This window comes from Littorina saxatilis, linkage group LG14 (assembly GCF_037325665.1).
Source record: "Littorina saxatilis isolate snail1 linkage group LG14, US_GU_Lsax_2.0, whole genome shotgun sequence".
Classification (NCBI taxonomy): Eukaryota; Metazoa; Mollusca; class Gastropoda; order Littorinimorpha; family Littorinidae; genus Littorina; species Littorina saxatilis.
This window is the reverse complement of record NC_090258.1, coordinates 14,159,904-14,185,853: the sequence shown is the minus strand read 5'-3', so window position 1 is coordinate 14,185,853 and position 25,950 is coordinate 14,159,904. Positions and strand designations below refer to the sequence as shown.

The window sequence follows — 25,950 nt, the reverse complement described above, 5'->3', positions numbered from 1 at the left end:
AACAGAAGATAAGAGGTAAACAGACTTGCATGTCTTTCAAACAGGACATGGAACAAAGAAAGTGAACTGTTGTGTACCAATTATGACAGATGAGGTATGTTTTTCTTTTTGTGCACCAATAAACTGGACATCCAGAAAAACCTTTCCCAAACAGTATCACATCATTGTAACAACAAGAACACACATCTATTTTTTCATACACTCGCACTATTTATGCAAAACCAGCACAGTCAACCTCACAAACCACCATGCACAAATCTCACAGCAAACACACTTGCAAACACTTCCTCATTGCCTCTAAAAAGGTATTGTTTTCTGAAAGAGGGGGACAGGGGATGTCTTGCAGATGTGGGGAATGGTATAAACCAAATTGACGTTTGCAAAAAGATTTGTTTTTATTCTTTATTTTGTATGTTATTTTCTTGTTTTACCTTTTTTGGGGTATAACATAAGTAGCACGTAGCATTTTTGCATAGTTCACACAACATCCTTTTTGCATATGATCACACACAACTGAGGCTGTCAACCTCACATTCAAACTGTCATATATGCAGACGCACGCCCAAACACACTAGCACAACAGATCCTGTGGTCTGATTTTCAGTACATTGGTACATGTAATATGAAGCCCCTCCGATGAGTGTACACATAGAAATAACACTCTGTTGTCCCTTTCTCTGTTAACTTCATAAAAATGTACCAGTCAAGACATTCCACTTTCAATGAAGGTAAACTTTAGGCTGATCCCAATTTTAGGTTGTTCTTTCATAGCAGGTATCACTGCAGTTAAAAAAAATAATGAATAACAATAAAAAAAAGCACAACAACGATCCCCTTCGCGGCCAAGGTTTCATTTCTGCTCCGTCTTCATAAAAACAATGATGAAGACATTTACAATGACAAGTGTTTCTTGAACTGCTTGGTAACTTGCATGAGCACAATGACATGTGCCTCTGCGACTAGATTGCATCACAGCTATACCAACATTTAGTTACACCCCCCCCCCCCCCCCCGCGCGGGTTAGGGGGAAGAATGTACCCGGTGCTCCCCAGCATGTCGTAAGAGGGGACTGACGGATTCTGTTTCTCTTTTTACCCTTGTTAAGTGTTTCTTGTACAGAATATAGTCAATGTTTGTAAAGATTTAAGCAGTATGTAAGAAATGTTAAGTCCTTTGTACTGGAAACTTGCATTCTCCCAGTAAGGTAATACATTGTACTACGTTGCAAGCCCCTGGAGCAAATTATTGATTAGTGCTCTGTGAACAAGAAACAATTGACAAGTGGCTCTATCCCATCTCCCCCCTATCCCCGTCGCGATATAACCTTCGTGGTTGAAAACGATGTTAAATACCAAATAAAGAAATGAGCTGATATGTCAATTGTCAAATACTTTTCTTTGCAAAAACGCTCGAAGTGATTATCACTTGTTGTTAGTGCAGGAATTCTGAAACCAACCTCCAAAATATCACCAAGTAAATACATCTACACAAATTTTTTAGCTAGGATCTAAAATGCATTTACAAGGAAAGTCAACTGAACCAATACACATGGAGAACATTTTTGATACGTACAAATGGTAAATATTTGATCAAAAATTTGTTAGCAAAGTAAGGTGAATATCAAAAGTATACTGGTCATTGAAAAGGTTTCTCAAGAAGTAAAGGTAACTTGAACTTTCAAAAATTTTCTAAAATAAGCATACTTTTGAAAACTGTCTTGGCAGTGAAGGGGTTGAAAAAAAAAGACAAATATATCTAAATAAAATATGTACACCATTAAATTTAAAAGCTCACAAGTACCATGGATGTTGATAATGGTTGAAAGTTGCTTTCCCGTTCTTCAAACTAGCTGCTTTTCTTCGACGGTGAATCAGACGATCCGAAATAGCGATCCCAGAGCTTCGAGCTGACGCTGATACCCATTCCGATGGTGATCGCTCCGACGACCATTCCCTGTGCGATGACCCGAAAACGCATGATGTAGACAGAGGTGGACATCTTACCGCGGTTTCGGTACTGCCACACGCCGTAAGTTACAGCTCCGATCAGGCCTGTGACGCCTGAAATAAAAAAATACAAGAAGGCCGGTAAGTTTTTTCTTTCTACATTTTTTCTTCATTTCATTTACTCTATTATCCCATTACTGGGACATTCGGGTCGCTTCCTCCCAGTGGAAAGCTAGCAGCAACAAGAGTCGCGCTAACCCAGGAGTGTGCATTTAGGTGTAATTAGCCACCTGCACTTATCGCAGAATGCCACTGTGGTGACATGGGGTGGGACATGGATACCGTCCCTGAGTCTGCACATAAAGTTGACCCGTGTCCGCCCCTGCCTGGATTTAAACCTGTGAGCCTAGGATCACAAGGCCAGTGCTCTACCAACTGAGCTACCTGTTCATGGAACGTTAAATTGACAAAATAAAACATTCACAAAAACATTGTTGGTTTTTGGAACATTAGCAGTCCATCTGTTTTCGGATTTCTCTGATGGCTGAATAAAAGATAGGGTTCAACAACTTGATTGAAATCATTCATTGTCTGAATATTTTGTATAATTTACAATTAATTTATATAGTATATGTCTATCATATGTACGTCCGTATATTTTCTGTGATATATTGTATGCTATGATTTTTTTTGCAATGAGGTTTAGCCATAGTCCGTTATACGCGTAGGTGTGCGAGAATATGTAAGCGCAGTGCTTTAAAGATGCCCATGTGGGAATGTGTAAGTGGGCGTAGTCGAATGTCCATGTGGGAATGTGTAAGTGGAGCATATATATATATAAGAATGCCCATGTGTGAATGTGTAAGTGGAGCATATAAGAATGTGTAAGTGGAGCGTGGTCGAATGTCCATGTGTGAATGGGTAAGTTGAGCGTATAAGAATGTCCATGTGTGCGATGTGTAAGTGAGACATGGATGTGTTCATGACTGAATGCGTAAGCACAATGCAAGGAATGGCCAGAAAGGTATGTGGGAGGTGTGTTTATAACCTGCCCTGTTATATAGTGCTATATGTCTTATGTAAAAACAATGTCCTGTTTGTATTATTGTTATGTACCACGCCTGAATTTCTCTATGAGATAATAAAGTATTCTTATTCTTCTTACTCTTATATTTTTAATTCTCTTGTGTCTGTCAGTTGCATGACTGTTGATATAAATAATGTCTGTTGCATGCATATTATTTTATTCTGCATGTGTGGTTATGAATTCTGCACTTCCATTTGTGCTTGATTCCTAATCGTATTATATATTATAATTATAATGTTCTCCTGCTGCCTTGTCAGTACTATTACTAGTACTATGCCTATGGTAAAAAGAATACATTTTTATAACCTCACCAGGACACTAATAGTTTAAGCAAATGTACGTGTTATTACAATGTACATCCATTCATGCCTACACACACAGACCTGTAGCATCTAAGACTAAGAATAACATGTTCTTTACCTGCGAGAAAATAAAAGTATACAAGTTGTGTATAATAATGGATTGCCTTCTTACTATCTTGGGCTCCAACAAACTATTCTTCAGATTCAGACCAGACATACATCATAATCAATAAAACAAAACATAAAAGAAAAATATATCTCACCAACTGGAACAAAGGGAGCTTCTTTCATTTTTCTCCATAATTTACCACTGTGTTTCTCTTCTTGGTACGCAGGACTATGATTGCTCGGTTGTCCAGACATGCTCGGCTTTCTGATTGATTAATGATCTGCAAACAAAATTAAAAATACATAGACAATTTTACAGTCGTTATGAGCAGAGAGTGTGAAAAAATATAAGTGGTGAAAGGGAGGGGAGGGGGTGGTAGGTGCATTCTTAAAAGCGGGGTTCTAATTAATGTTCTGCTTAATTATTTTAAATATATTTATATATGAAAGTATATTACGTCTTCCTTTACGTTTGTATTAATTCTATTATTTATATACTAAGATTTTAGAAACACATACTGAATGCATGCTTCTCTCTCTCTCTCTGTTTTGATCTCTCCCAAGGAAACTGATGTGTACCACTGTTACCAGATTAAACAGATGTCTTCAATTTCTGAATTTGTGTCCGTGTATTAATATCAGTTATCACACACATTTTTTTCCAATTCAGAGTTGCTGCAAGGTAATTTCTTATCCGATAAAAAGGAGAGGCTACACACTTTTGGGGGGACTTGATTTCAATCCCGGATTATCAATTCTGAACCACTCCCAGTTCCACAACTGTCTGTCACATCATAATCCGATGCCGGTGTGACGTTTTCATCTTTCGCCGTGTTGATATTTCGCTTCTCGGCCTCGTTGATCTAGTATAAACTCTACACTGAACAAAAAAACACCCTTCGATAGTACTGATGAGCGACCTTGTGTACCTTACATTCATGGGGCCAAATTTGTCCAACCAATTTGTTTTATTTAAAGGCACAGTAATTGGCCTCCCGTAAACCATCACAGAGCTCCCCGAGCGTCTACATACAGTACAAGCATACTTCCATTTGAACGCTCACCGAACGGGAACATCCTGGCTGCTTTCTGTCGAGCGTGAGAAATTTTCAAAGAATTTATTTTCATGGACTTGGTCCAACAACAATGGCGCCTCGTTTTGGTGCTGGACGGCTGTTATACCGGAAATCACGCCCGGACAGTAAGCCTCCCGTAAACCATCACAGATACTGTCAGGCTTTTACACACAGTACAAACATCCTTCCATTTGAACGCTCACCAAACGGGAACATCCTAGGTGCCCTACGTAAAGAGCGAGCAATTTTTAAAGAATTGATTTTGCAGATTGTCTCGAACACTTTTTGGACCCATCCTGAACTCAGGTCAAACATGAGTTACTTCCCTTCGGGTCTCATTCTATCGATGTAAACTGGCGATAGCCGTGAATTGATGATTATCAAAATGTTTTTGGACCGTGGTGCGTTTTTGCGCTAGACCTAACTTTTAAAATCTAAATAATAAATTGACAGCTTGTTACACAAACATTCTTTGATCATAAAAGAATTCTTTTTTCATCAAGACAAGATCAGTACAATGTGAAAGTTTGAAAAAAGAAAAGCCCTGAAGCAGGGTCACGCAAGGGTCGTAGCAGACGACGGTTTATCAGTGCATATCGCCGTTCCTCTCAACAGTCAAAAGCCATCGCTAGAGTTCTTGTGAACCACAGCCGTTTGTTTCGTGCATAAAAACGTGCTATTGTAAATAAGCTCACATCGAGTCGCATTCAAATGACTAACTGACGACTACATTGTGAAAAAGGGAAACTGGATCACGCGGGTTCACGATGGCTCAGGGGTAAGATAAACCACCCAAAAATAAATTCTTTGAAAATTGCTTGCTCTTTACGTAGGGCACCTAGGATGTTCCCGTTTGGTGAGCGTTCAAATGGAAGGGTGTTTGTACTGTGTGTAAAAGCCTGACCGTATCTGTGATGGTTTACGGGAGGCTTACTGTGCCTTTAACTTAGAAATTTGATTTATCCTAAAAATGTTTTCCTTCTAACTCAAGGGACGTAACCACTCAGTACACATTGTTGGGCGCAAAGTAAGAATCCGGGGCAGAGTTGGAATAATCGGGATTTCCCGAAACCTCATTTGATTTCCAACAAAGCGCCGCATTTCCGGAAACGAGCTGCCTCGTTCTAGAAATGGCAACCCTTCGACTGGCACAAAAAAGTATACCCTTTTCACAGGTCATGAATAAGGAAAAAGCAAGGTCTTATACAGGGAAGTCTTGAATTGGGTGTGTGGGGGTACACTGTGTAACAATTCTCTCAGTGACATTCACTCAGCGCATGCAGCTAGCTAGTTGCTGCTGTCTCGATCTATTTCAACACAATGATTTTTTTTCTCGGAGTAGAGTGTTAGTTTGTTACAACAGGCTGAAATCATCTTTAATTTGAATCAACATTTTGCAACAATCAATCACATCAATATAGCGCACAGACTGACTTGCACATTACGTTTCAAGAGCCTAGATTACCATGCAGTGACAAGAGCCTACACAGTAAAGGGACGTAATGCTGCCTCTGCAGCCCAGAGAGACTGTGTGAGTTTACAGATCTCTGGTTTAATATACAATCAGTTAAGACTGAGTAAAAAATTATTACAATCAAGAGTTACCAGTCAGGCATGGGAATTGAAAATTGTAAAAAAAAGCGGAAAATTTATAACTGAAGACGCGAAGCGTCAAGTCGACGGCGCGAAGCGCCTAGCCTTACTAGGGGGGTCCGGGGGCATGCCCCCCCGGAAAAAAAATTTCTCCAAAGAACCCAGATGGTGCAATCTGGTGTCATCTGAGCTCCAAGTTTGCATTGAATTATGTTTTTAGAATCAGAGTTTTTAGTACAAAAATGTACCAATGTTTGCTTTTTTGATGAAAAAATATATATATACATGTATTATATGGTTTAAATTTATACAAAAATTGATCTGTTGAGACAAACAGGAAAATGTAACTTGTAACACAATCTGTGCAATCTGGTTTACTTTCAAACATAAAAGTTCAATAACTGAGGCGGGCAGTAGCAGTGCGTGAACAAAGTACAGAAAGTTTTCGCGGGCTTTTGTGCAAAGGCCAAAGTAACCGGTGCTTTTTTTGTGTGCCTCCCCCCTTTATTTTTTCGGCGGACACTTTTGCATTTTCGGCGGAACAAAAAAAAAAATTCGGCGGAAATCCGCCGTTCGGCGGACAATTCCCATGCCTGAAAGTTATATCGGAACACTCTTGTTGTGTTTTTGTTGTTGTAAAATGTCAGATCTGAAACGTTAAAAATTACGTAAAATTGGTGCGTTTTGGTCGAGTGGGATGGTCGTTGAACTGTGTTGTTACAGCCAGCCGAAGTTATCAAAAGTGTTTTGCTTTTTGTAATTCGGTTGGTTTGGTGTGTTATACAATGCATCTGCTTTTTCAAGACTAAGCATTGATCACTTTAAAACACAAGGATCATCATAGGCCATCATGACTTGTATCATTTTACATCGCATTCTAAGAAAGAGCAGAATTCTCACTATGCGCGCGGTACATTTCTAGAATCGCGTAGCGCAAAGTTGGAATTCCTACAATGGCGGCCATTGTTGGAATTCCAACAAAGCGCAGGTCATTTCCGGAAAAGCGCCGATGACGAGATGGGTCGCAACACACGTTTTCGAAGAATTCGATTTTGGGGGTGAAATCTATAATTACATTTTACCACCAGTTTTCTTCACATGTGTAGTGAAAGCCGAGCTGTAAATGTGAGCTTGGGAACGACAGTTACGGTACACATGCACTCTTGTGCATCCGTGTGAACTCGTGGTACCTCTATACTATCGGGGATCCATTAAGGTTTCCGAGACTGAGTTTCATTTCTATTGAATTGGTCTCGCGGAATAGCCGATTCTAAAATTTGCATAGGTAAAACGATCGCTTTTTTGGTACAAGCCTCTGGAGTAAATTTTGTGATTAATGTTTTTGTGAACAAGAAACAATTGACAGGTGGCTTTGTTCCATCTCCCTTTTTCCCTCCGCCGCGATGTAAAGTTGAATAGTTGAAGGTGACGTTAGGCACTAACTAAAGAAAGTGGGGCTGCCTGACACCCCTCGAGTTGAATGGGTTAATCTTGTGACACCGGTGCACAGGATGTGAACGCTAAAACTGTGCTTTTGCTTGGAATCTTTGAGGGAAAAAGACGTGTATTTGGTGCGGCGTGTTTTCAATGCCGTTGTGTGACATGTTTGTCACGGCCGGAAATCTTTCCGGAATGTGAGGATTCTTTTGCTGGTAGGTTAAAACAATTTTCTTTCTGTAAATGGGTAGGCGGTGAAAAGAATAGTATGCTGCTTGGGGGGAGGATTTATTTGAATGTTTAAGTAGATTGTTTTGTGAGTTGGAATGGTGGGGAAGATTTTTGTGTGTGAATGCTTTAGAAGACCGTTGTTTGAGAGAACGGTACAGGCAAATCCGGATAAGACGAAATTGAAGGGACCGAATTGTTATTGTGTCCTATCCGAAATTTCGACTTGGTCATAGTACAGTGGAACCCCTCTCTAGCGACCTTGAAAATGTTGACAAAAATCGGTCCTTATGGAGGGGGGTCCTTACAGAGGGAGGGGGCGGGGCCACAAAGAAAGTCACCTCAGATTTTCTTAAAAAAAGAAAACAGAGAAGTTTGAGTTGCTGACGACCGTTTCCTCAAGTAAACTGCTTCGATTTCATGTTTGACATTGTCGATGGTGTCCACCAGTTCTGGTGCATGTTTCAATGCAAAAAGAGTTAGTTTCTGAGCAAGCATTTCTTTACAGCAGTCCCTGCAATGATGAAGGCCCTCCGAGAAAGAGAGTGAAAAATCGGCCACCGTTCTCAGCATCGGGTATCTGTGTGTAACCTCTTTCATTGACAAGATACTCTTGTTTCCCTGCAGCCTTGACCAGTGAGTCGGTTACCTAATCTGTGAACCCTTCAGTTGTGTTGCTTTGTCAAAAGTTAGACACAGTCAACTAGTTTTGCTCTGAGTGAACCGTGAACAGCGGTGCAGCTGGCCTCAATTAGCCGGTGACACCTCTCTAGTGCTAGGACTAGCTGCAGAATAGGGGCTGAATTGTTCGGATTGGTATACCAACATGATACTTTATACAGTTAAAAAGACATCTCTCAGGATCCAAATGCCAGGGAGGGGCAACTTCTAAATGGTCTATGAACGAAAATATGACCTGTTTAGTAAGCATACCCTCAAAACGCACTTTTGCAGAAGGTGAACATTCAAAACACCAGTTCTTTGCAACTAAGAGTTTAGTTTACCTTTGAATTAACATTTATGTTTGCCTGTACCATGTTTCTAACATCAGGACAATAAACACACTGCAGGGGCGGATCCAGGGGGGGTTTCCGGGGTTTCCGGACCCCCCCCCCCCCCTAAAAAAAAAGTATTAAAAAAATACATTTAAAAATAAAGAGAAACTGAAGGCTCAAATTGCACCAGATTCCTCCATTTTCCTTGATTTGTATCAACATTTTCCGGGGGGCATGCCCCCGGCCCCCCCCCCCCCCCCCCCCCCCCCCCCCAAGGAGCTGGCCTCTGTCTTCTAAATGACGGTTTCAGAAAGTAGTTGGGTAATTTGCTGGCTCAGGTTGCACCAGATCGGTCAATTTTCCTTGTATTGGTAATCTAATTTGTCTTCTTAAATATACTTTTTGAAGGTGTATTAGGGGAAGTTTCTTGGCTCAGATTGCACCAGATTGCTCCATTTTCGCGCACACAACTAAACGCTTCGCGTCGTCGAATTGTCCCTTTAAGAAATTTGGAAACCCCCATGATGTGATCCGCCCCTGCACTGGCTATTGACGTTTTATAATTATATACAAATGAATCGGTTTTCTTTTCAAGAACGGTACCGTCTAGTAACAATCGCAAGCTTGCACATTGACTATTAAAATTATGCAAATGACAAATATTTTCTTGCTATTTGCTATCTTTGTGGAATGGGTTCATGATTCTGCTTTATTTTAAAGCAAAGACAGATGACACTACGACACTACATACTGATGTAAAACATACTGTCCGGTCAATTGTCTACAGATAAATTCTCAACAAGGTTGTAGAGGCCCTCCTATTTACAAATACTGTACACAAGCTGTATTTCTACTATTCGTTAACAAAGAAATGCATTTCATGCATAATGCCAGAGTTTGAAAAAGAAACCTGTAAACATAGTTTCTTCTATATCCATAGCGATTTACTCACATAACCGGTTCATGAATTCAGTCTTTCAGTCACGCTGGCATTAGCCATCACAGAAGCAAAGAGGGGACACCCGCTGTGGCACAGCTACACGGACCTCTACAACCTTTCTTGCAGCTGCATTTTACTAGTTCAGAGCAGATCTTAGATGCATCTGAAAGTGATGTCCAAACAGGCGAATAAGTTCTATCAACTTCTTCCCAGCCCCAGCTTGCAGGATCTGGAATCTCTGGCTGCGGAATGAGAGCTTCCTTCCAGATGAGTGCATGCAGGATCGCTCTTTTCGTGTGTCCAAGAAGAGCAGCTTGAGTGGGTGGGGTGTTTTCCAGCATGCGCCCTTTCTTCGTGAACAGGTGTTTTCTGGCATCGTTCACCTTGTCGGAAACACTGGTCTTGTTGAACATCAACGAGACAAAGAGCTCAATCTGGCTGAACTTGTCCGGTGATGCAAGCACCCAAAGGAACAGCTGTGAATTCTGGATCAGACATCCACACTTCCCAGCATCTCTTCTTACTGACACCAAAGAAAGATGACACAGTGTCGCAGCCAGTCAGAGAATGAAACATCAGAGGTGCTGCTTATTTCTCTGGGCGTAGTCGTGAATAGGCAGAAGACGATAGTGGGATCCAGCACAAATGCCACCCACAGGTTTTACCATGGAGGGAATGGTAGTGAGTGAGCTGTTGCAAGCACCACTACATCAGTGTCTAAATTCCTGATCATGATGTCAGTGTGATTCATTCTGGCTAGGTCAGAACAGTTTACAACCAGTCTGGTGTCAGCCTGTATGTGTGAACAAGGGGACAGCCTGGCTCCTAATGGTCCTCACTAATGTCACTAGAACTAACAAAGTCCACACCTTGTGTTGCAATGACCACTTTCCCGTCTTCCTTGACGAGCTTCAGATTTTCAGACAGGATGAAACAGCTCTTCTTTGTTTTGACTGTTTCTTAGGAATTCTGGCCGATTGCGTGACAGAGCAACGTCTCCGTTCACTCTTCTCCTCATGCCAGAGCCTCGTTTCTTCCTCACTGATAACTTCAGACTGTTGTCACGATAACAGTCCCAAACAATGTCAACGCGATCAGCGTTAGACAGGCACAGTATGACATATGCTAAAAAGACAGCATCACTGTACTCTTGGAATGTTTGTGCTTGGCGTGGCTTCAGAATGTGCACCAGCGCAGCACCATCAATGAGAACAGCTGATACTTGTGGTTCAGTGAGTACTGGGTCATGAGTTTTCTCAAAACAGTGCAGGAGATCGCTTTTGTTGCCGTGGCGCAATTCTCCAGAATCTGAGATTGATGGAGGGAATGACTGGTTTTCGTGCTGAAAGAATTCATCAAGGTCTCCTCCTCTAGCCTGACATCCAACATACAATCTTGCAAACAAACCACAGTTGGTCTTGGCTGTCTTCAGCTTCAGATTCTTCGTCATCTGAGTAGACTTGTTCTGATTTCTGAAAAGGGCTACCGGTACTCTGTTAAGGTGAATTGGGTCTGACAGTGGCTTTGACCTTAGCAGCAGCCTTTCAGCTAGTTTCAACCGGCTCAATCTGGTATCTTATCATGGCTTAACCTGAAGTGCAAAACCCTCGTCTGGCGATGTGAGCCAGTCCCAACATCGTGAGACGTAACTTGTTGTCAACTTGAGGGTCAATCTTCGAAGCAGCTTCCCGAATATGTGACTTAAGCTGGTATGTAGAACCTCCAGAAAGATTTCCAGTTTTGCCACAGTTAAACATACAGGTCTCTTGTGGAGAAACTTGCCCACTCTCTCTGCGTGATCTCTTTCCTGTCTCGCCTTCATCTTTTTCAGCTTCATTATGCCGTCTCTTTTCAGCTCTGTCCAACATTCTTTGGTTGTAGATAGCACGGCAGTTCTTGTGCCACCTAGCTCCATGTTTGGCTAACTTCTTCTTGTCGTTCGCTGTTATATCGTCAGTCCGAACTGCAGGGCGAAACGTGCTGTCCTCTCCAAGTCCTCTTTGAGGCCGTATAGCTTCTGGCCAGGTGGTGTCCCTCAGAGCACTGTGGTATGGACAAGCCTGCAGGATGTGCTCTGCTGTCTGATTCTTGCCACACGGACATAAGGGGGAGGGAACCAGCTTCAGCTTTGTGGCCATATGATGGTTTAGTCTGTTATGTCCAGTGCGGAGTCTGAGTAGGACGACTTGTTCTTCCTGACCCATCATTGAATTTGTCTATTTTCAGTGATGACTGAAACGCTCCAACTGCTTTAAAACCTTTTAAATGTCTCTCTGCTGTGCTGTAGCTTTCTTCGGTGGGATTTATCAGCTTTTCTGTTGTGTCCTTCTGGCAAAAGATGCACAGGCTCCAGTCCATGTGTTTACTCACGCCGCTTGCCATGTCTTCACTGCTTCAGTCTGAACACACACTGTTAAGTAACGCGTTGATAAACATTGATATATACACATTATTTAGGTCCCTGGGCTCACCTGTATTTCACCAAAGCTTTGGTGTGTTCCCTGGTCAATTCAAGCTTATTATTTACCTTCTTTTGTCTCTATTTGGGAGCACCTACAAATATAGCCTAACCCAAAGGTTCCAAAATATGATTTTTCGCTCATTTTTCAACCTTTTATTTATTTTTTTCACTTAAAGGCATTAAAAAGACAACAACAACCCAATAATATGGAGTTATTATGTTTATTCAGTCTTATATTATAGTTTATATGTGTTAAAACGCCCAAACTGTGTGTTTGACATTGTTCGCGTTTAGGCACTCCGTTGCCTAGCAACAAAATTTACCAAAGGACAAAAATTGCTTGCCCCCCCCTGGAATTTACATTCTTTGGGTGTCTTCTAACAGCACACCAAATGATATGTTGGTATACAAATTTGAACAATCGTTTCAACTAGGGGCCCCACTAGTGCTAGGACTAGCTGCAGAATAGGGGCTGAATTGTTCGGATTGGTATACCAACATGATACTTTATACAGTTAAAAAGACATCTCTCAGGATCCAAATGCCAGGGAGGGGCAACTTCTAAATGGTCTATGAACGAAAATATGACCTGTTTAGTAAGCATACCCTCAAAACGCACTTTTGCAGAAGGTGAACATTCAAAACACCAGTTCTTTGCAACTAAGAGTTTAGTTTACCTTTGAATTAACATTTATGTTTGCCTGTACCATGTTTCTAACATCAGGACAATAAACACACTGCAGGGGCGGATCCAGGGGGGGTTTCCGGGGTTTCCGGACCCCCCCCCCCCCCTAAAAAAAAAGTATTAAAAAAATACATTTAAAAATAAAGAGAAACTGAAGGCTCAAATTGCACCAGATTCCTCCATTTTCCTTGATTTGTATCAACATTTTCCGGGGGGCATGCCCCCGGCCCCCCCCCCCCCCCCCCCCCCCCAAGGAGCTGGCCTCTGTCTTCTAAATGACGGTTTCAGAAAGTAGTTGGGTAATTTGCTGGCTCAGGTTGCACCAGATCGGTCAATTTTCCTTGTATTGGTAATCTAATTTGTCTTCTTAAATATACTTTTTGAAGGTGTATTAGGGGAAGTTTCTTGGCTCAGATTGCACCAGATTGCTCCATTTTCGCGCACACAACTAAACGCTTCGCGTCGTCGAATTGTCCCTTTAAGAAATTTGGAAACCCCCATGATGTGATCCGCCCCTGCACTGGCTATTGACGTTTTATAATTATATACAAATGAATCGGTTTTCTTTTCAAGAACGGTACCGTCTAGTAACAATCGCAAGCTTGCACATTGACTATTAAAATTATGCAAATGACAAATATTTTCTTGCTATTTGCTATCTTTGTGGAATGGGTTCATGATTCTGCTTTATTTTAAAGCAAAGACAGATGACACTACGACACTACATACTGATGTAAAACATACTGTCCGGTCAATTGTCTACAGATAAATTCTCAACAAGGTTGTAGAGGCCCTCCTATTTACAAATACTGTACACAAGCTGTATTTCTACTATTCGTTAACAAAGAAATGCATTTCATGCATAATGCCAGAGTTTGAAAAAGAAACCTGTAAACATAGTTTCTTCTATATCCATAGCGATTTACTCACATAACCGGTTCATGAATTCAGTCTTTCAGTCACGCTGGCATTAGCCATCACAGAAGCAAAGAGGGGACACCCGCTGTGGCACAGCTACACGGACCTCTACAACCTTTCTTGCAGCTGCATTTTACTAGTTCAGAGCAGATCTTAGATGCATCTGAAAGTGATGTCCAAACAGGCGAATAAGTTCTATCAACTTCTTCCCAGCCCCAGCTTGCAGGATCTGGAATCTCTGGCTGCGGAATGAGAGCTTCCTTCCAGATGAGTGCATGCAGGATCGCTCTTTTCGTGTGTCCAAGAAGAGCAGCTTGAGTGGGTGGGGTGTTTTCCAGCATGCGCCCTTTCTTCGTGAACAGGTGTTTTCTGGCATCGTTCACCTTGTCGGAAACACTGGTCTTGTTGAACATCAACGAGACAAAGAGCTCAATCTGGCTGAACTTGTCCGGTGATGCAAGCACCCAAAGGAACAGCTGTGAATTCTGGATCAGACATCCACACTTCCCAGCATCTCTTCTTACTGACACCAAAGAAAGATGACACAGTGTCGCAGCCAGTCAGAGAATGAAACATCAGAGGTGCTGCTTATTTCTCTGGGCGTAGTCGTGAATAGGCAGAAGACGATAGTGGGATCCAGCACAAATGCCACCCACAGGTTTTACCATGGAGGGAATGGTAGTGAGTGAGCTGTTGCAAGCACCACTACATCAGTGTCTAAATTCCTGATCATGATGTCAGTGTGATTCATTCTGGCTAGGTCAGAACAGTTTACAACCAGTCTGGTGTCAGCCTGTATGTGTGAACAAGGGGACAGCCTGGCTCCTAATGGTCCTCACTAATGTCACTAGAACTAACAAAGTCCACACCTTGTGTTGCAATGACCACTTTCCCGTCTTCCTTGACGAGCTTCAGATTTTCAGACAGGATGAAACAGCTCTTCTTTGTTTTGACTGTTTCTTAGGAATTCTGGCCGATTGCGTGACAGAGCAACGTCTCCGTTCACTCTTCTCCTCATGCCAGAGCCTCGTTTCTTCCTCACTGATAACTTCAGACTGTTGTCACGATAACAGTCCCAAACAATGTCAACGCGATCAGCGTTAGACAGGCACAGTATGACATATGCTAAAAAGACAGCATCACTGTACTCTTGGAATGTTTGTGCTTGGCGTGGCTTCAGAATGTGCACCAGCGCAGCACCATCAATGAGAACAGCTGATACTTGTGGTTCAGTGAGTACTGGGTCATGAGTTTTCTCAAAACAGTGCAGGAGATCGCTTTTGTTGCCGTGGCGCAATTCTCCAGAATCTGAGATTGATGGAGGGAATGACTGGTTTTCGTGCTGAAAGAATTCATCAAGGTCTCCTCCTCTAGCCTGACATCCAACATACAATCTTGCAAACAAACCACAGTTGGTCTTGGCTGTCTTCAGCTTCAGATTCTTCGTCATCTGAGTAGACTTGTTCTGATTTCTGAAAAGGGCTACCGGTACTCTGTTAAGGTGAATTGGGTCTGACAGTGGCTTTGACCTTAGCAGCAGCCTTTCAGCTAGTTTCAACCGGCTCAATCTGGTATCTTATCATGGCTTAACCTGAAGTGCAAAACCCTCGTCTGGCGATGTGAGCCAGTCCCAACATCGTGAGACGTAACTTGTTGTCAACTTGAGGGTCAATCTTCGAAGCAGCTTCCCGAATATGTGACTTAAGCTGGTATGTAGAACCTCCAGAAAGATTTCCAGTTTTGCCACAGTTAAACATACAGGTCTCTTGTGGAGAAACTTGCCCACTCTCTCTGCGTGATCTCTTTCCTGTCTCGCCTTCATCTTTTTCAGCTTCATTATGCCGTCTCTTTTCAGCTCTGTCCAACATTCTTTGGTTGTAGATAGCACGGCAGTTCTTGTGCCACCTAGCTCCATGTTTGGCTAACTTCTTCTTGTCGTTCGCTGTTATATCGTCAGTCCGAACTGCAGGGCGAAACGTGCTGTCCTCTCCAAGTCCTCTTTGAGGCCGTATAGCTTCTGGCCAGGTGGTGTCCCTCAGAGCACTGTGGTATGGACAAGCCTGCAGGATGTGCTCTGCTGTCTGATTCTTGCCACACGGACATAAGGGGGAGGGAACCAGCTTCAGCTTTGTGGCCATATGATGGTTTAGTCTGTTATGTCCAGTGCGGAGTCTGAGTAGGACGACTTGTTCTTCCTGACCCATCATTGAATTTGTCTATTTTCAGTGATGACTGAAACGCTCCAACTGCTTTAAAACCTTTTAAATGTCTCTCTGCTGTGCTGTAGCTTTCTTCGGTGGGATTTATCAGCTTTTCTGTTGTGTCCTTCTGGCAAAAGATGCACAGGCTCCAGTCCATGTGTTTACTCACGCCGCTTGCCATGTCTTCACTGCTTCAGTCTGAACACACACTGTTAAGTAACGCGTTGATAAACATTGATATATACACATTATTTAGGTCCCTGGGCTCACCTGTATTTCACCAAAGCTTTGGTGTGTTCCCTGGTCAATTCAAGCTTATTATTTACCTTCTTTTGTCTCTATTTGGGAGCACCTACAAATATAGCCTAACCCAAAGGTTCCAAAATATGATTTTTCGCTCATTTTTCAACCTTTTATTTATTTTTTTCACTTAAAGGCATTAAAAAGACAACAACAACCCAATAATATGGAGTTATTATGTTTATTCAGTCTTATATTATAGTTTATATGTGTTAAAACGCCCAAACTGTGTGTTTGACATTGTTCGCGTTTAGGCACTCCGTTGCCTAGCAACAAAATTTACCAAAGGACAAAAATTGCTTGCCCCCCCCTGGAATTTACATTCTTTGGGTGTCTTCTAACAGCACACCAAATGATATGTTGGTATACAAATTTGAACAATCGTTTCAACTAGGGGCCCCACTAGTGCTAGGACTAGCTGCAGAATAGGGGCTGAATTGTTCGGATTGGTATACCAACATGATACTTTATACAGTTAAAAAGACATCTCTCAGGATCCAAATGCCAGGGAGGGGCAACTTCTAAATGGTCTATGAACGAAAATATGACCTGTTTAGTAAGCATACCCTCAAAACGCACTTTTGCAGAAGGTGAACATTCAAAACACCAGTTCTTTGCAACTAAGAGTTTAGTTTACCTTTGAATTAACATTTATGTTTGCCTGTACCATGTTTCTAACATCAGGACAATAAACACACTGCAGGGGCGGATCCAGGGGGGGTTTCCGGGGTTTCCGGACCCCCCCCCCCCCCTAAAAAAAAAGTATTAAAAAAATACATTTAAAAATAAAGAGAAACTGAAGGCTCAAATTGCACCAGATTCCTCCATTTTCCTTGATTTGTATCAACATTTTCCGGGGGGCATGCCCCCGGCCCCCCCCCCCCCCCCCCCCCCCCCAAGGAGCTGGCCTCTGTCTTCTAAATGACGGTTTCAGAAAGTAGTTGGGTAATTTGCTGGCTCAGGTTGCACCAGATCGGTCAATTTTCCTTGTATTGGTAATCTAATTTGTCTTCTTAAATATACTTTTTGAAGGTGTATTAGGGGAAGTTTCTTGGCTCAGATTGCACCAGATTGCTCCATTTTCGCGCACACAACTAAACGCTTCGCGTCGTCGAATTGTCCCTTTAAGAAATTTGGAAACCCCCATGATGTGATCCGCCCCTGCACTGGCTATTGACGTTTTATAATTATATACAAATGAATCGGTTTTCTTTTCAAGAACGGTACCGTCTAGTAACAATCGCAAGCTTGCACATTGACTATTAAAATTATGCAAATGACAAATATTTTCTTGCTATTTGCTATCTTTGTGGAATGGGTTCATGATTCTGCTTTATTTTAAAGCAAAGACAGATGACACTACGACACTACATACTGATGTAAAACATACTGTCCGGTCAATTGTCTACAGATAAATTCTCAACAAGGTTGTAGAGGCCCTCCTATTTACAAATACTGTACACAAGCTGTATTTCTACTATTCGTTAACAAAGAAATGCATTTCATGCATAATGCCAGAGTTTGAAAAAGAAACCTGTAAACATAGTTTCTTCTATATCCATAGCGATTTACTCACATAACCGGTTCATGAATTCAGTCTTTCAGTCACGCTGGCATTAGCCATCACAGAAGCAAAGAGGGGACACCCGCTGTGGCACAGCTACACGGACCTCTACAACCTTTCTTGCAGCTGCATTTTACTAGTTCAGAGCAGATCTTAGATGCATCTGAAAGTGATGTCCAAACAGGCGAATAAGTTCTATCAACTTCTTCCCAGCCCCAGCTTGCAGGATCTGGAATCTCTGGCTGCGGAATGAGAGCTTCCTTCCAGATGAGTGCATGCAGGATCGCTCTTTTCGTGTGTCCAAGAAGAGCAGCTTGAGTGGGTGGGGTGTTTTCCAGCATGCGCCCTTTCTTCGTGAACAGGTGTTTTCTGGCATCGTTCACCTTGTCGGAAACACTGGTCTTGTTGAACATCAACGAGACAAAGAGCTCAATCTGGCTGAACTTGTCCGGTGATGCAAGCACCCAAAGGAACAGCTGTGAATTCTGGATCAGACATCCACACTTCCCAGCATCTCTTCTTACTGACACCAAAGAAAGATGACACAGTGTCGCAGCCAGTCAGAGAATGAAACATCAGAGGTGCTGCTTATTTCTCTGGGCGTAGTCGTGAATAGGCAGAAGACGATAGTGGGATCCAGCACAAATGCCACCCACAGGTTTTACCATGGAGGGAATGGTAGTGAGTGAGCTGTTGCAAGCACCACTACATCAGTGTCTAAATTCCTGATCATGATGTCAGTGTGATTCATTCTGGCTAGGTCAGAACAGTTTACAACCAGTCTGGTGTCAGCCTGTATGTGTGAACAAGGGGACAGCCTGGCTCCTAATGGTCCTCACTAATGTCACTAGAACTAACAAAGTCCACACCTTGTGTTGCAATGACCACTTTCCCGTCTTCCTTGACGAGCTTCAGATTTTCAGACAGGATGAAACAGCTCTTCTTTGTTTTGACTGTTTCTTAGGAATTCTGGCCGATTGCGTGACAGAGCAACGTCTCCGTTCACTCTTCTCCTCATGCCAGAGCCTCGTTTCTTCCTCACTGATAACTTCAGACTGTTGTCACGATAACAGTCCCAAACAATGTCAACGCGATCAGCGTTAGACAGGCACAGTATGACATATGCTAAAAAGACAGCATCACTGTACTCTTGGAATGTTTGTGCTTGGCGTGGCTTCAGAATGTGCACCAGCGCAGCACCATCAATGAGAACAGCTGATACTTGTGGTTCAGTGAGTACTGGGTCATGAGTTTTCTCAAAACAGTGCAGGAGATCGCTTTTGTTGCCGTGGCGCAATTCTCCAGAATCTGAGATTGATGGAGGGAATGACTGGTTTTCGTGCTGAAAGAATTCATCAAGGTCTCCTCCTCTAGCCTGACATCCAACATACAATCTTGCAAACAAACCACAGTTGGTCTTGGCTGTCTTCAGCTTCAGATTCTTCGTCATCTGAGTAGACTTGTTCTGATTTCTGAAAAGGGCTACCGGTACTCTGTTAAGGTGAATTGGGTCTGACAGTGGCTTTGACCTTAGCAGCAGCCTTTCAGCTAGTTTCAACCGGCTCAATCTGGTATCTTATCATGGCTTAACCTGAAGTGCAAAACCCTCGTCTGGCGATGTGAGCCAGTCCCAACATCGTGAGACGTAACTTGTTGTCAACTTGAGGGTCAATCTTCGAAGCAGCTTCCCGAATATGTGACTTAAGCTGGTATGTAGAACCTCCAGAAAGATTTCCAGTTTTGCCACAGTTAAACATACAGGTCTCTTGTGGAGAAACTTGCCCACTCTCTCTGCGTGATCTCTTTCCTGTCTCGCCTTCATCTTTTTCAGCTTCATTATGCCGTCTCTTTTCAGCTCTGTCCAACATTCTTTGGTTGTAGATAGCACGGCAGTTCTTGTGCCACCTAGCTCCATGTTTGGCTAACTTCTTCTTGTCGTTCGCTGTTATATCGTCAGTCCGAACTGCAGGGCGAAACGTGCTGTCCTCTCCAAGTCCTCTTTGAGGCCGTATAGCTTCTGGCCAGGTGGTGTCCCTCAGAGCACTGTGGTATGGACAAGCCTGCAGGATGTGCTCTGCTGTCTGATTCTTGCCACACGGACATAAGGGGGAGGGAACCAGCTTCAGCTTTGTGGCCATATGATGGTTTAGTCTGTTATGTCCAGTGCGGAGTCTGAGTAGGACGACTTGTTCTTCCTGACCCATCATTGAATTTGTCTATTTTCAGTGATGACTGAAACGCTCCAACTGCTTTAAAACCTTTTAAATGTCTCTCTGCTGTGCTGTAGCTTTCTTCGGTGGGATTTATCAGCTTTTCTGTTGTGTCCTTCTGGCAAAAGATGCACAGGCTCCAGTCCATGTGTTTACTCACGCCGCTTGCCATGTCTTCACTGCTTCAGTCTGAACACACACTGTTAAGTAACGCGTTGATAAACATTGATATATACACATTATTTAGGTCCCTGGGCTCACCTGTATTTCACCAAAGCTTTGGTGTGTTCCCTGGTCAATTCAAGCTTATTATTTACCTTCTTTTGTCTCTATTTGGGAGCACCTACAAATATAGCCTAACCCAAAGGTTCCAAAATATGATTTTTCGCTCATTTTTCAACCTTTTATTTATTTTTTTCACTTAAAGGCATTAAAAAGACAACAACAACCCAATAATATGGAGTTATTATGTTTATTCAGTCTTATATTATAGTTTATATGTGTTAAAACGCCCAAACTGTGTGTTTGACATTGTTCGCGTTTAGGCACTCCGTTGCCTAGCAACAAAATTTACCAAAGGACAAAAATTGCTTGCCCCCCCCTGGAATTTACATTCTTTGGGTGTCTTCTAACAGCACACCAAATGATATGTTGGTATACAAATTTGAACAATCGTTTCAACTAGGGGCCCCACTACTCTGGCCACAGCACCAAACAGTACATGGCTGGGGAGAGAGAGAGAGAGAGAGGGGGGGGTGGGGGGTAGCTGGCTAAACTCAGTGGGGTGTCCGGTGTCACTGAAGTCAGCAGGAAGAGCATTGGAGAGAAATAGAGAGGTGTACTCTTCCAAACAATTTCCAAAGATCAGTTGTAGGGCTTAGGGTAGTCAGTGAGGGAGAGTGAGAGCTGTTTGTGTACAGTCCACTGAAGAGTGAAAAGTCACTGCCACAAGATCGGCATGCAGTCAATAAAGCCAGACAAGAAGAATGATTATGACATGCGGCTCTATCTGCTGGGTTTTTTTTTTATTCAAACTGGTTTTCAACGCTTATTCTCACAAAGCATCTGCACACCTGCCTCTGTGCTGTGTTTGTGTGGCTGCTTTCTTCTTCTTCTTCTTTCTTGATGTGGACTGGGTTCATCAGAACGTCTGTAGTCCAGGCGTATGATGTCAGTGCATGGTGAGTGCATGGTGAGTGCGTTCACTGCCTTGTCACCACTTCCCCACCTTTTTGAGTTTTTCAGAATGTTTTCTTGGAGTTGGATAATTCTCCTTACTCCTCGCCCCCTCCTTACTCCTCGCCCCCTCCTAACTTCAGTTCATACTTTATTGCGTGCCGACTGACCAGTCGGTGTGGCGTCCGTGTAGAGAAGAAGGGAATAAGGTTACACAATGCGCTAGTGTGAGACGCCAAGTTTCGTGTTTCGAGTTGCTGTAGTAAATATAGAGTAAACTTTGTCTTTGGGACTGACTTTCTGTTGTGTGCTATCCGTCTTTCGACTTATGTAAGAGAAATCCCATTTCGAGCTCAGGGTACTTTGTACACATAGATAAAGAGGGATAATTCCGGACCAGAATTTCTTTGTGTGCTAAGCGAATTTTTGACTTAACCGTTTGTGAGTTAGCTGGATTTGCCTGTATATGTATTGTAGGCATGTTATTTGGTATGAATGATGTATTTTGTTGTTCAACGAGTTCGTTTGTGGTAGTTGAAATTGTTGATTTGTTTATGTATGCTTACGGCGTGCATTCTGTGTTTGCAGGATGGCCGAGTGTGCGACGGGGTTTAGTTAGGTCTTTCTTTCTAGAGGGGTTCTTTTTAGTTAGGTCTGTTCTGGTTTAGTTAGGTCTTTTTCTTTTTTTAGTGGGTCGTAGATTTGTTTTTATAGACTAGGTTTTGTTAGTGAAGAGTAGTTAGATTTAGTGGAGAGATTTTGGTCAGATTTTGTTAGAGTTTTTGTAGATTTGTTTTTTTTTTAAAGAATTGTTTTTTAGGTTGTTTTTTTAGATTTCGTTTGTTTTAAATTAGAGTCTCATTGTGGTTTTTTTGGGATTAAAGTTGAGAGTGAGGATTTAGAGTAGAGTGTAGTTTGGGGAAAGGATTTGGTGTGTTTTAAAGGGTATCTTTAGGGGAAGAATGTAGCTTTAGAATGAAGAGTGAGAATATTGTTTTTTTGAAGTTGTTTAGTCCTATACAGTGAAAGTTGTATTTGAAGATAAACCCCCGTTATCCCACATTTTCCCCATTTCATCGTATGGAATAAAAGAACCTGGGTAATATAACTTGTGTTGTCTGCTTTAGTGTTTGAGTTCAGTACGAAAGAGGAAAGTAGATTGGCACACGGTTACATAAACATATAATAAGACCAGACATTTCACGCATGCATTCTATCGCTCCGACGTACATGAAAACACACGTGGTAAAAGGCAGCACCCAAGCCCAGCTCGGAAAGTGCTGCTAGATAAAAGTCAAAAGACGTAAACGCCGCCCGGGGCTTGTAAGGCCCAGCCTTATCGTAAGCCCGGACAGCATAACGCCACGACTACATAATTGAGTCACATAAAGGTTAGCGAGCCCTAACAGGTAGACTTACCTAAGTCTCTTGTTACGGCGCGCTGTCAGTGTGTACGTCTGTTCAGTTGGGATCTTCAGTCAACACTAATTAACCAATAAGCCGGCCCGCCGAAGCGTGGCTTATTGGTTCCGGTCACGGGAGGGGAAAAGGGAGTTGTTTCCCCAAACACTACACATGCAAGAAACTGACATGCTTTTCGTCCGTAAATAATTTCACTTCTTAATTTTACCAGGAAACAACATTTCAGTCTTGAGTATATGTCGAGGGGGAAATATGTACACAGGCGAAAGATGAAATCGTGACACCGGATGTTTTCGAAGCACCTAACATTTCATCATTTCACAACTTTTTGATAATTTTACCAATACAGTCAAACGTCCACTAACAAATGTAGCCGACAACACTTTTCCACGGGCATACCTTTAAAAGTGATGGTCAAAGCAGACATTTTAATTCATGAATTGACTTTTCTTTCCGACGTACGCAGTCACTTAACACAAACTGAAATAACTGACCCAAAGGAGTACTTAACGTCTGACATTGACTGTACAATTCTTACCGAAAAAAAGCCGAAGTTTTCACTGGATCCTTTACCGCTCGAACCAACAGCCGGTCAAACTGGCTTCAGAGAATGTCCTTGCTCGGTGATGATGTCCTTGTGTGACTGATTCTTTTTGTGACAGCTACCAGTTCCAGACACCGACTGCCACACTTGCGAAACGTGACAGATTTGCTCGAAAATGACCTCCCTTGCATCACAAATCACCTTGACCTTGCAACTATACTTCCCATTGGATGTTTAATTTTGACGTCACATGCATTTCCGGGTGGCGATGGAACGTCATTTCCGTGCAGATCACATGCAGTATTGTTTACAACCACAGCCATGACTGTCCTACATGTTTCTGCTCAAATGACAAAAATCGATAATATTATACCGCAGATACCGGTCTAAAAATGAACAGTCAGAGATCAATGGTACATGGCTTTGGACGCACGCCGCTACTACTAGTTCGTGTGAGAAAATTACGGGTGGGCGTATTATCTTCCTTGACTTGAGATAAATAAAACTCTTATCAACACTTCCTTACTAAGTTACTTGCTTTCGAGTTGAAACAGAAACTAACACCAACAGTGATTGAGTAGATTTCTACAATGCAGCCGATGGCTAGAGATGAGCTGCACACTTATAAAACAACAATGCCTTCTTTTATTTCAACGCTATACATCATGATCAACCAGTCAACTTTCCCACTTCGAGTTTCAGTTTGACTTGAAGCTATTTGCTGAAGTTGAAGTTGAACATCACAAGAGAGGCTTGTGCAATGGATGCTGAAAGCTCTTGGGGGCTGAATTCTTTGCAGAGACTGAAAGCTCTGTGCCACATGCTAAGAGATAATGGTGAGTAATATTTTTGCACAGCTTAATTTAAAATTAATTGATAATGAATAGTTTACTGTATGAATGATTCTTCTTCTTCTTCTTCTTCTTCTTCTTCCATAGAGGACGGTGGGTTCTTGTGAACGTCTTCGAGTCATGTGGTTGAGTCACTGTTTCCGAGTGTATACTGTATGAATGATTGAATCTAATTTTGATCACGTTGATCTGTGACTGTGAGATTTGACAGCAAAGTATGGCAGAAAGGGTCTAAGTCCACCAAACGTGGATGCATTCCCTGTAGGAGCATTGCTTGTGGGCGTTTTCCCACACCCATGGTGCATTTTCTTTAGGAAAATAGTTAAATACAACATTGCTCAATCTCGCGCCAAGCAGGTGATTCATCTCAGCGTACGTTGCTTCCCTTGTGACTATTCAAAATGCGGTCTGACAGGAGGACTTAATGGATTTTCTCGTATCTTCATTTAAAATTGCAACACTTACTGAAAGTGAAAGTGAAACAAAAGCACCCAGGTGCATTCCCTGTGGCTGTATACAGGGAAAACGCCTAGTACAGGGAATATGCCACCTCCAGGGAATGCACCCACATTTGGTCAACATAGACCCCTTCTGCCAAAGTATGTGCCAAAGGAAGGAGGATGCAATATTCAGTCTTATACCATACATACGAACTTAAGGCACCTCAGCCATGATGTTTCATAAACTAAACACTTCAGTAGTAGATTAATTCTGTGCACTGAGCCCTGCGCACAGACATCAGGACTGTGCCAGTCAGTATAACCATCGGCCCACATATTTCCTTCACCTCTTTTATGCAAGTTCAGCACCGTCAGTCCTTTAGCTATATGTTTTATGAAATATTTTATATTATGTGTATCTTTTTATCATTACAGCGGACAACATTTTGTCCGGCACGATGGGCATCACGATCACGAGCAGAACTTTGTACGAACTGAACGAAGCGGTCGACAATCTTCAGGATGGTCTCAGCCCTCCCCACCTTGCTGCTGAGGTCAGAGGTCAGGGCGGAGGTCGAGGGTCAGAGTTGGAAGAGTGGAACTATCACCTTCAGCTTGTCCTGGACATTGTGTCCATGGCTCCTGTCCTTGTGGTAGGTATAATTACAACGGTCACTCTTTTGTGAGTCTTTTGTAAGAATAGTAAAAAGAAAAATCACACACACATACACGCACATGAAAACCGAAAAAATAAGGCCAGTTACTGAGTTCTTCTTTTGCTATGATTATCCTCCTGATTTTTCAGACACACACATGTATACACATTTACAATGACACATGTATTCATGTACACACACATGTATGTCACTGACACGCACACAGTCACACACATATTCTGTCTCTGTGTGTGTTGCTAAATCAGTTCAATCAATCAAATTGGAAAGAAGCAGTCAAAACAGAACAAAGTGAGCAATCAACTTTAGCTTGGGGGTTACACCCTGCCACAACTGCATGTTTTTTGTGAAAATGAATAATGTGTAATGATCAATATCATCATTTCAGTAGTGCATGCTCCAGAAGCAGAGTATTTTTAAGGAAGCTGTAATTATTCAAATATATTATTATATTATTAAATGCTGTATACGTTATTTGCGTGTTTGACCAAAATATGACATTTTACACAGATCGAGACAGTCATTGTTCTCCGAGACCGCGCTAGCGGTCGAGGTGAACAATGACTGTCGAGATCTGTGTAAAATGTCATATTTTGGTCAAACACGCAAATAACATTTATGTATCGATCAAATTCCTTTCAGGTACTTATGACTTTGTTGTTGTTTTGATGATTGAACGAGCACACACACACGTGCATGCAATCCACATACATGTATGCAATCAAACACATGTAAGCTTCATATTTGGGCGTTTCAGGTTGACCGAAACTTCAAAGGAACTACAAAATACAC

The 25,950-nt window shown here is 42.3% G+C and overlaps 2 protein-coding genes across 3 annotated transcripts in view; one reads left to right on the top strand and one right to left on the bottom strand.

Moving 5' to 3' along the window:
• Nucleotides 1-1,020: 1,020 nt before the first annotated feature.
• On the bottom strand, nucleotides 1,021-23,360 carry LOC138947182 (HIG1 domain family member 1A, mitochondrial-like). The gene is made up of 3 exons (XM_070318620.1): nucleotides 23,188-23,360; nucleotides 3,599-3,724; nucleotides 1,021-2,060 (listed from the first exon to the last, which is right to left on the bottom strand). The coding sequence occupies exons 2-3, from the start codon at nucleotides 3,696-3,698 to the stop codon at nucleotides 1,846-1,848; spliced, it is 315 nt and encodes a 104-aa protein (XP_070174721.1). The 5' UTR covers nucleotides 3,699-3,724; nucleotides 23,188-23,360; the 3' UTR covers nucleotides 1,021-1,845.
• Nucleotides 23,361-23,477: 117 nt separating this feature from the next.
• Nucleotides 23,478-25,950, top strand: part of LOC138947172 (serine/threonine-protein kinase 11-interacting protein-like) — a 40,567-nt gene continuing 38,094 nt past the window's right edge. For both annotated transcript variants that reach the window (XM_070318609.1, XM_070318608.1), the window contains exons 1-2: nucleotides 23,478-24,029; nucleotides 24,920-25,137. In XM_070318609.1, coding sequence (XP_070174710.1) covers nucleotides 23,954-24,029; nucleotides 24,920-25,137 — 294 coding nt within the window. In that variant the 5' untranslated portion in view covers nucleotides 23,478-23,953. The remainder of the gene's footprint in view (nucleotides 24,030-24,919; nucleotides 25,138-25,950) is intronic.

Bases quoted from the DNA above. Each gene is read 5' to 3' on its own strand.
- LOC138947182 (XM_070318620.1), bottom strand. From the start codon at position 3,698: ATGTCTGGACAACCGAGCAATCATAGTCCTGCGTACCAAGAAGAGAAA. The intron at 2,061-3,598 runs GTGAGATATATT...TTTTTATTTCAG, and splicing joins AGCTCCCTTTGTTCCAGTTG to GCGTCACAGGCCTGATCGGA.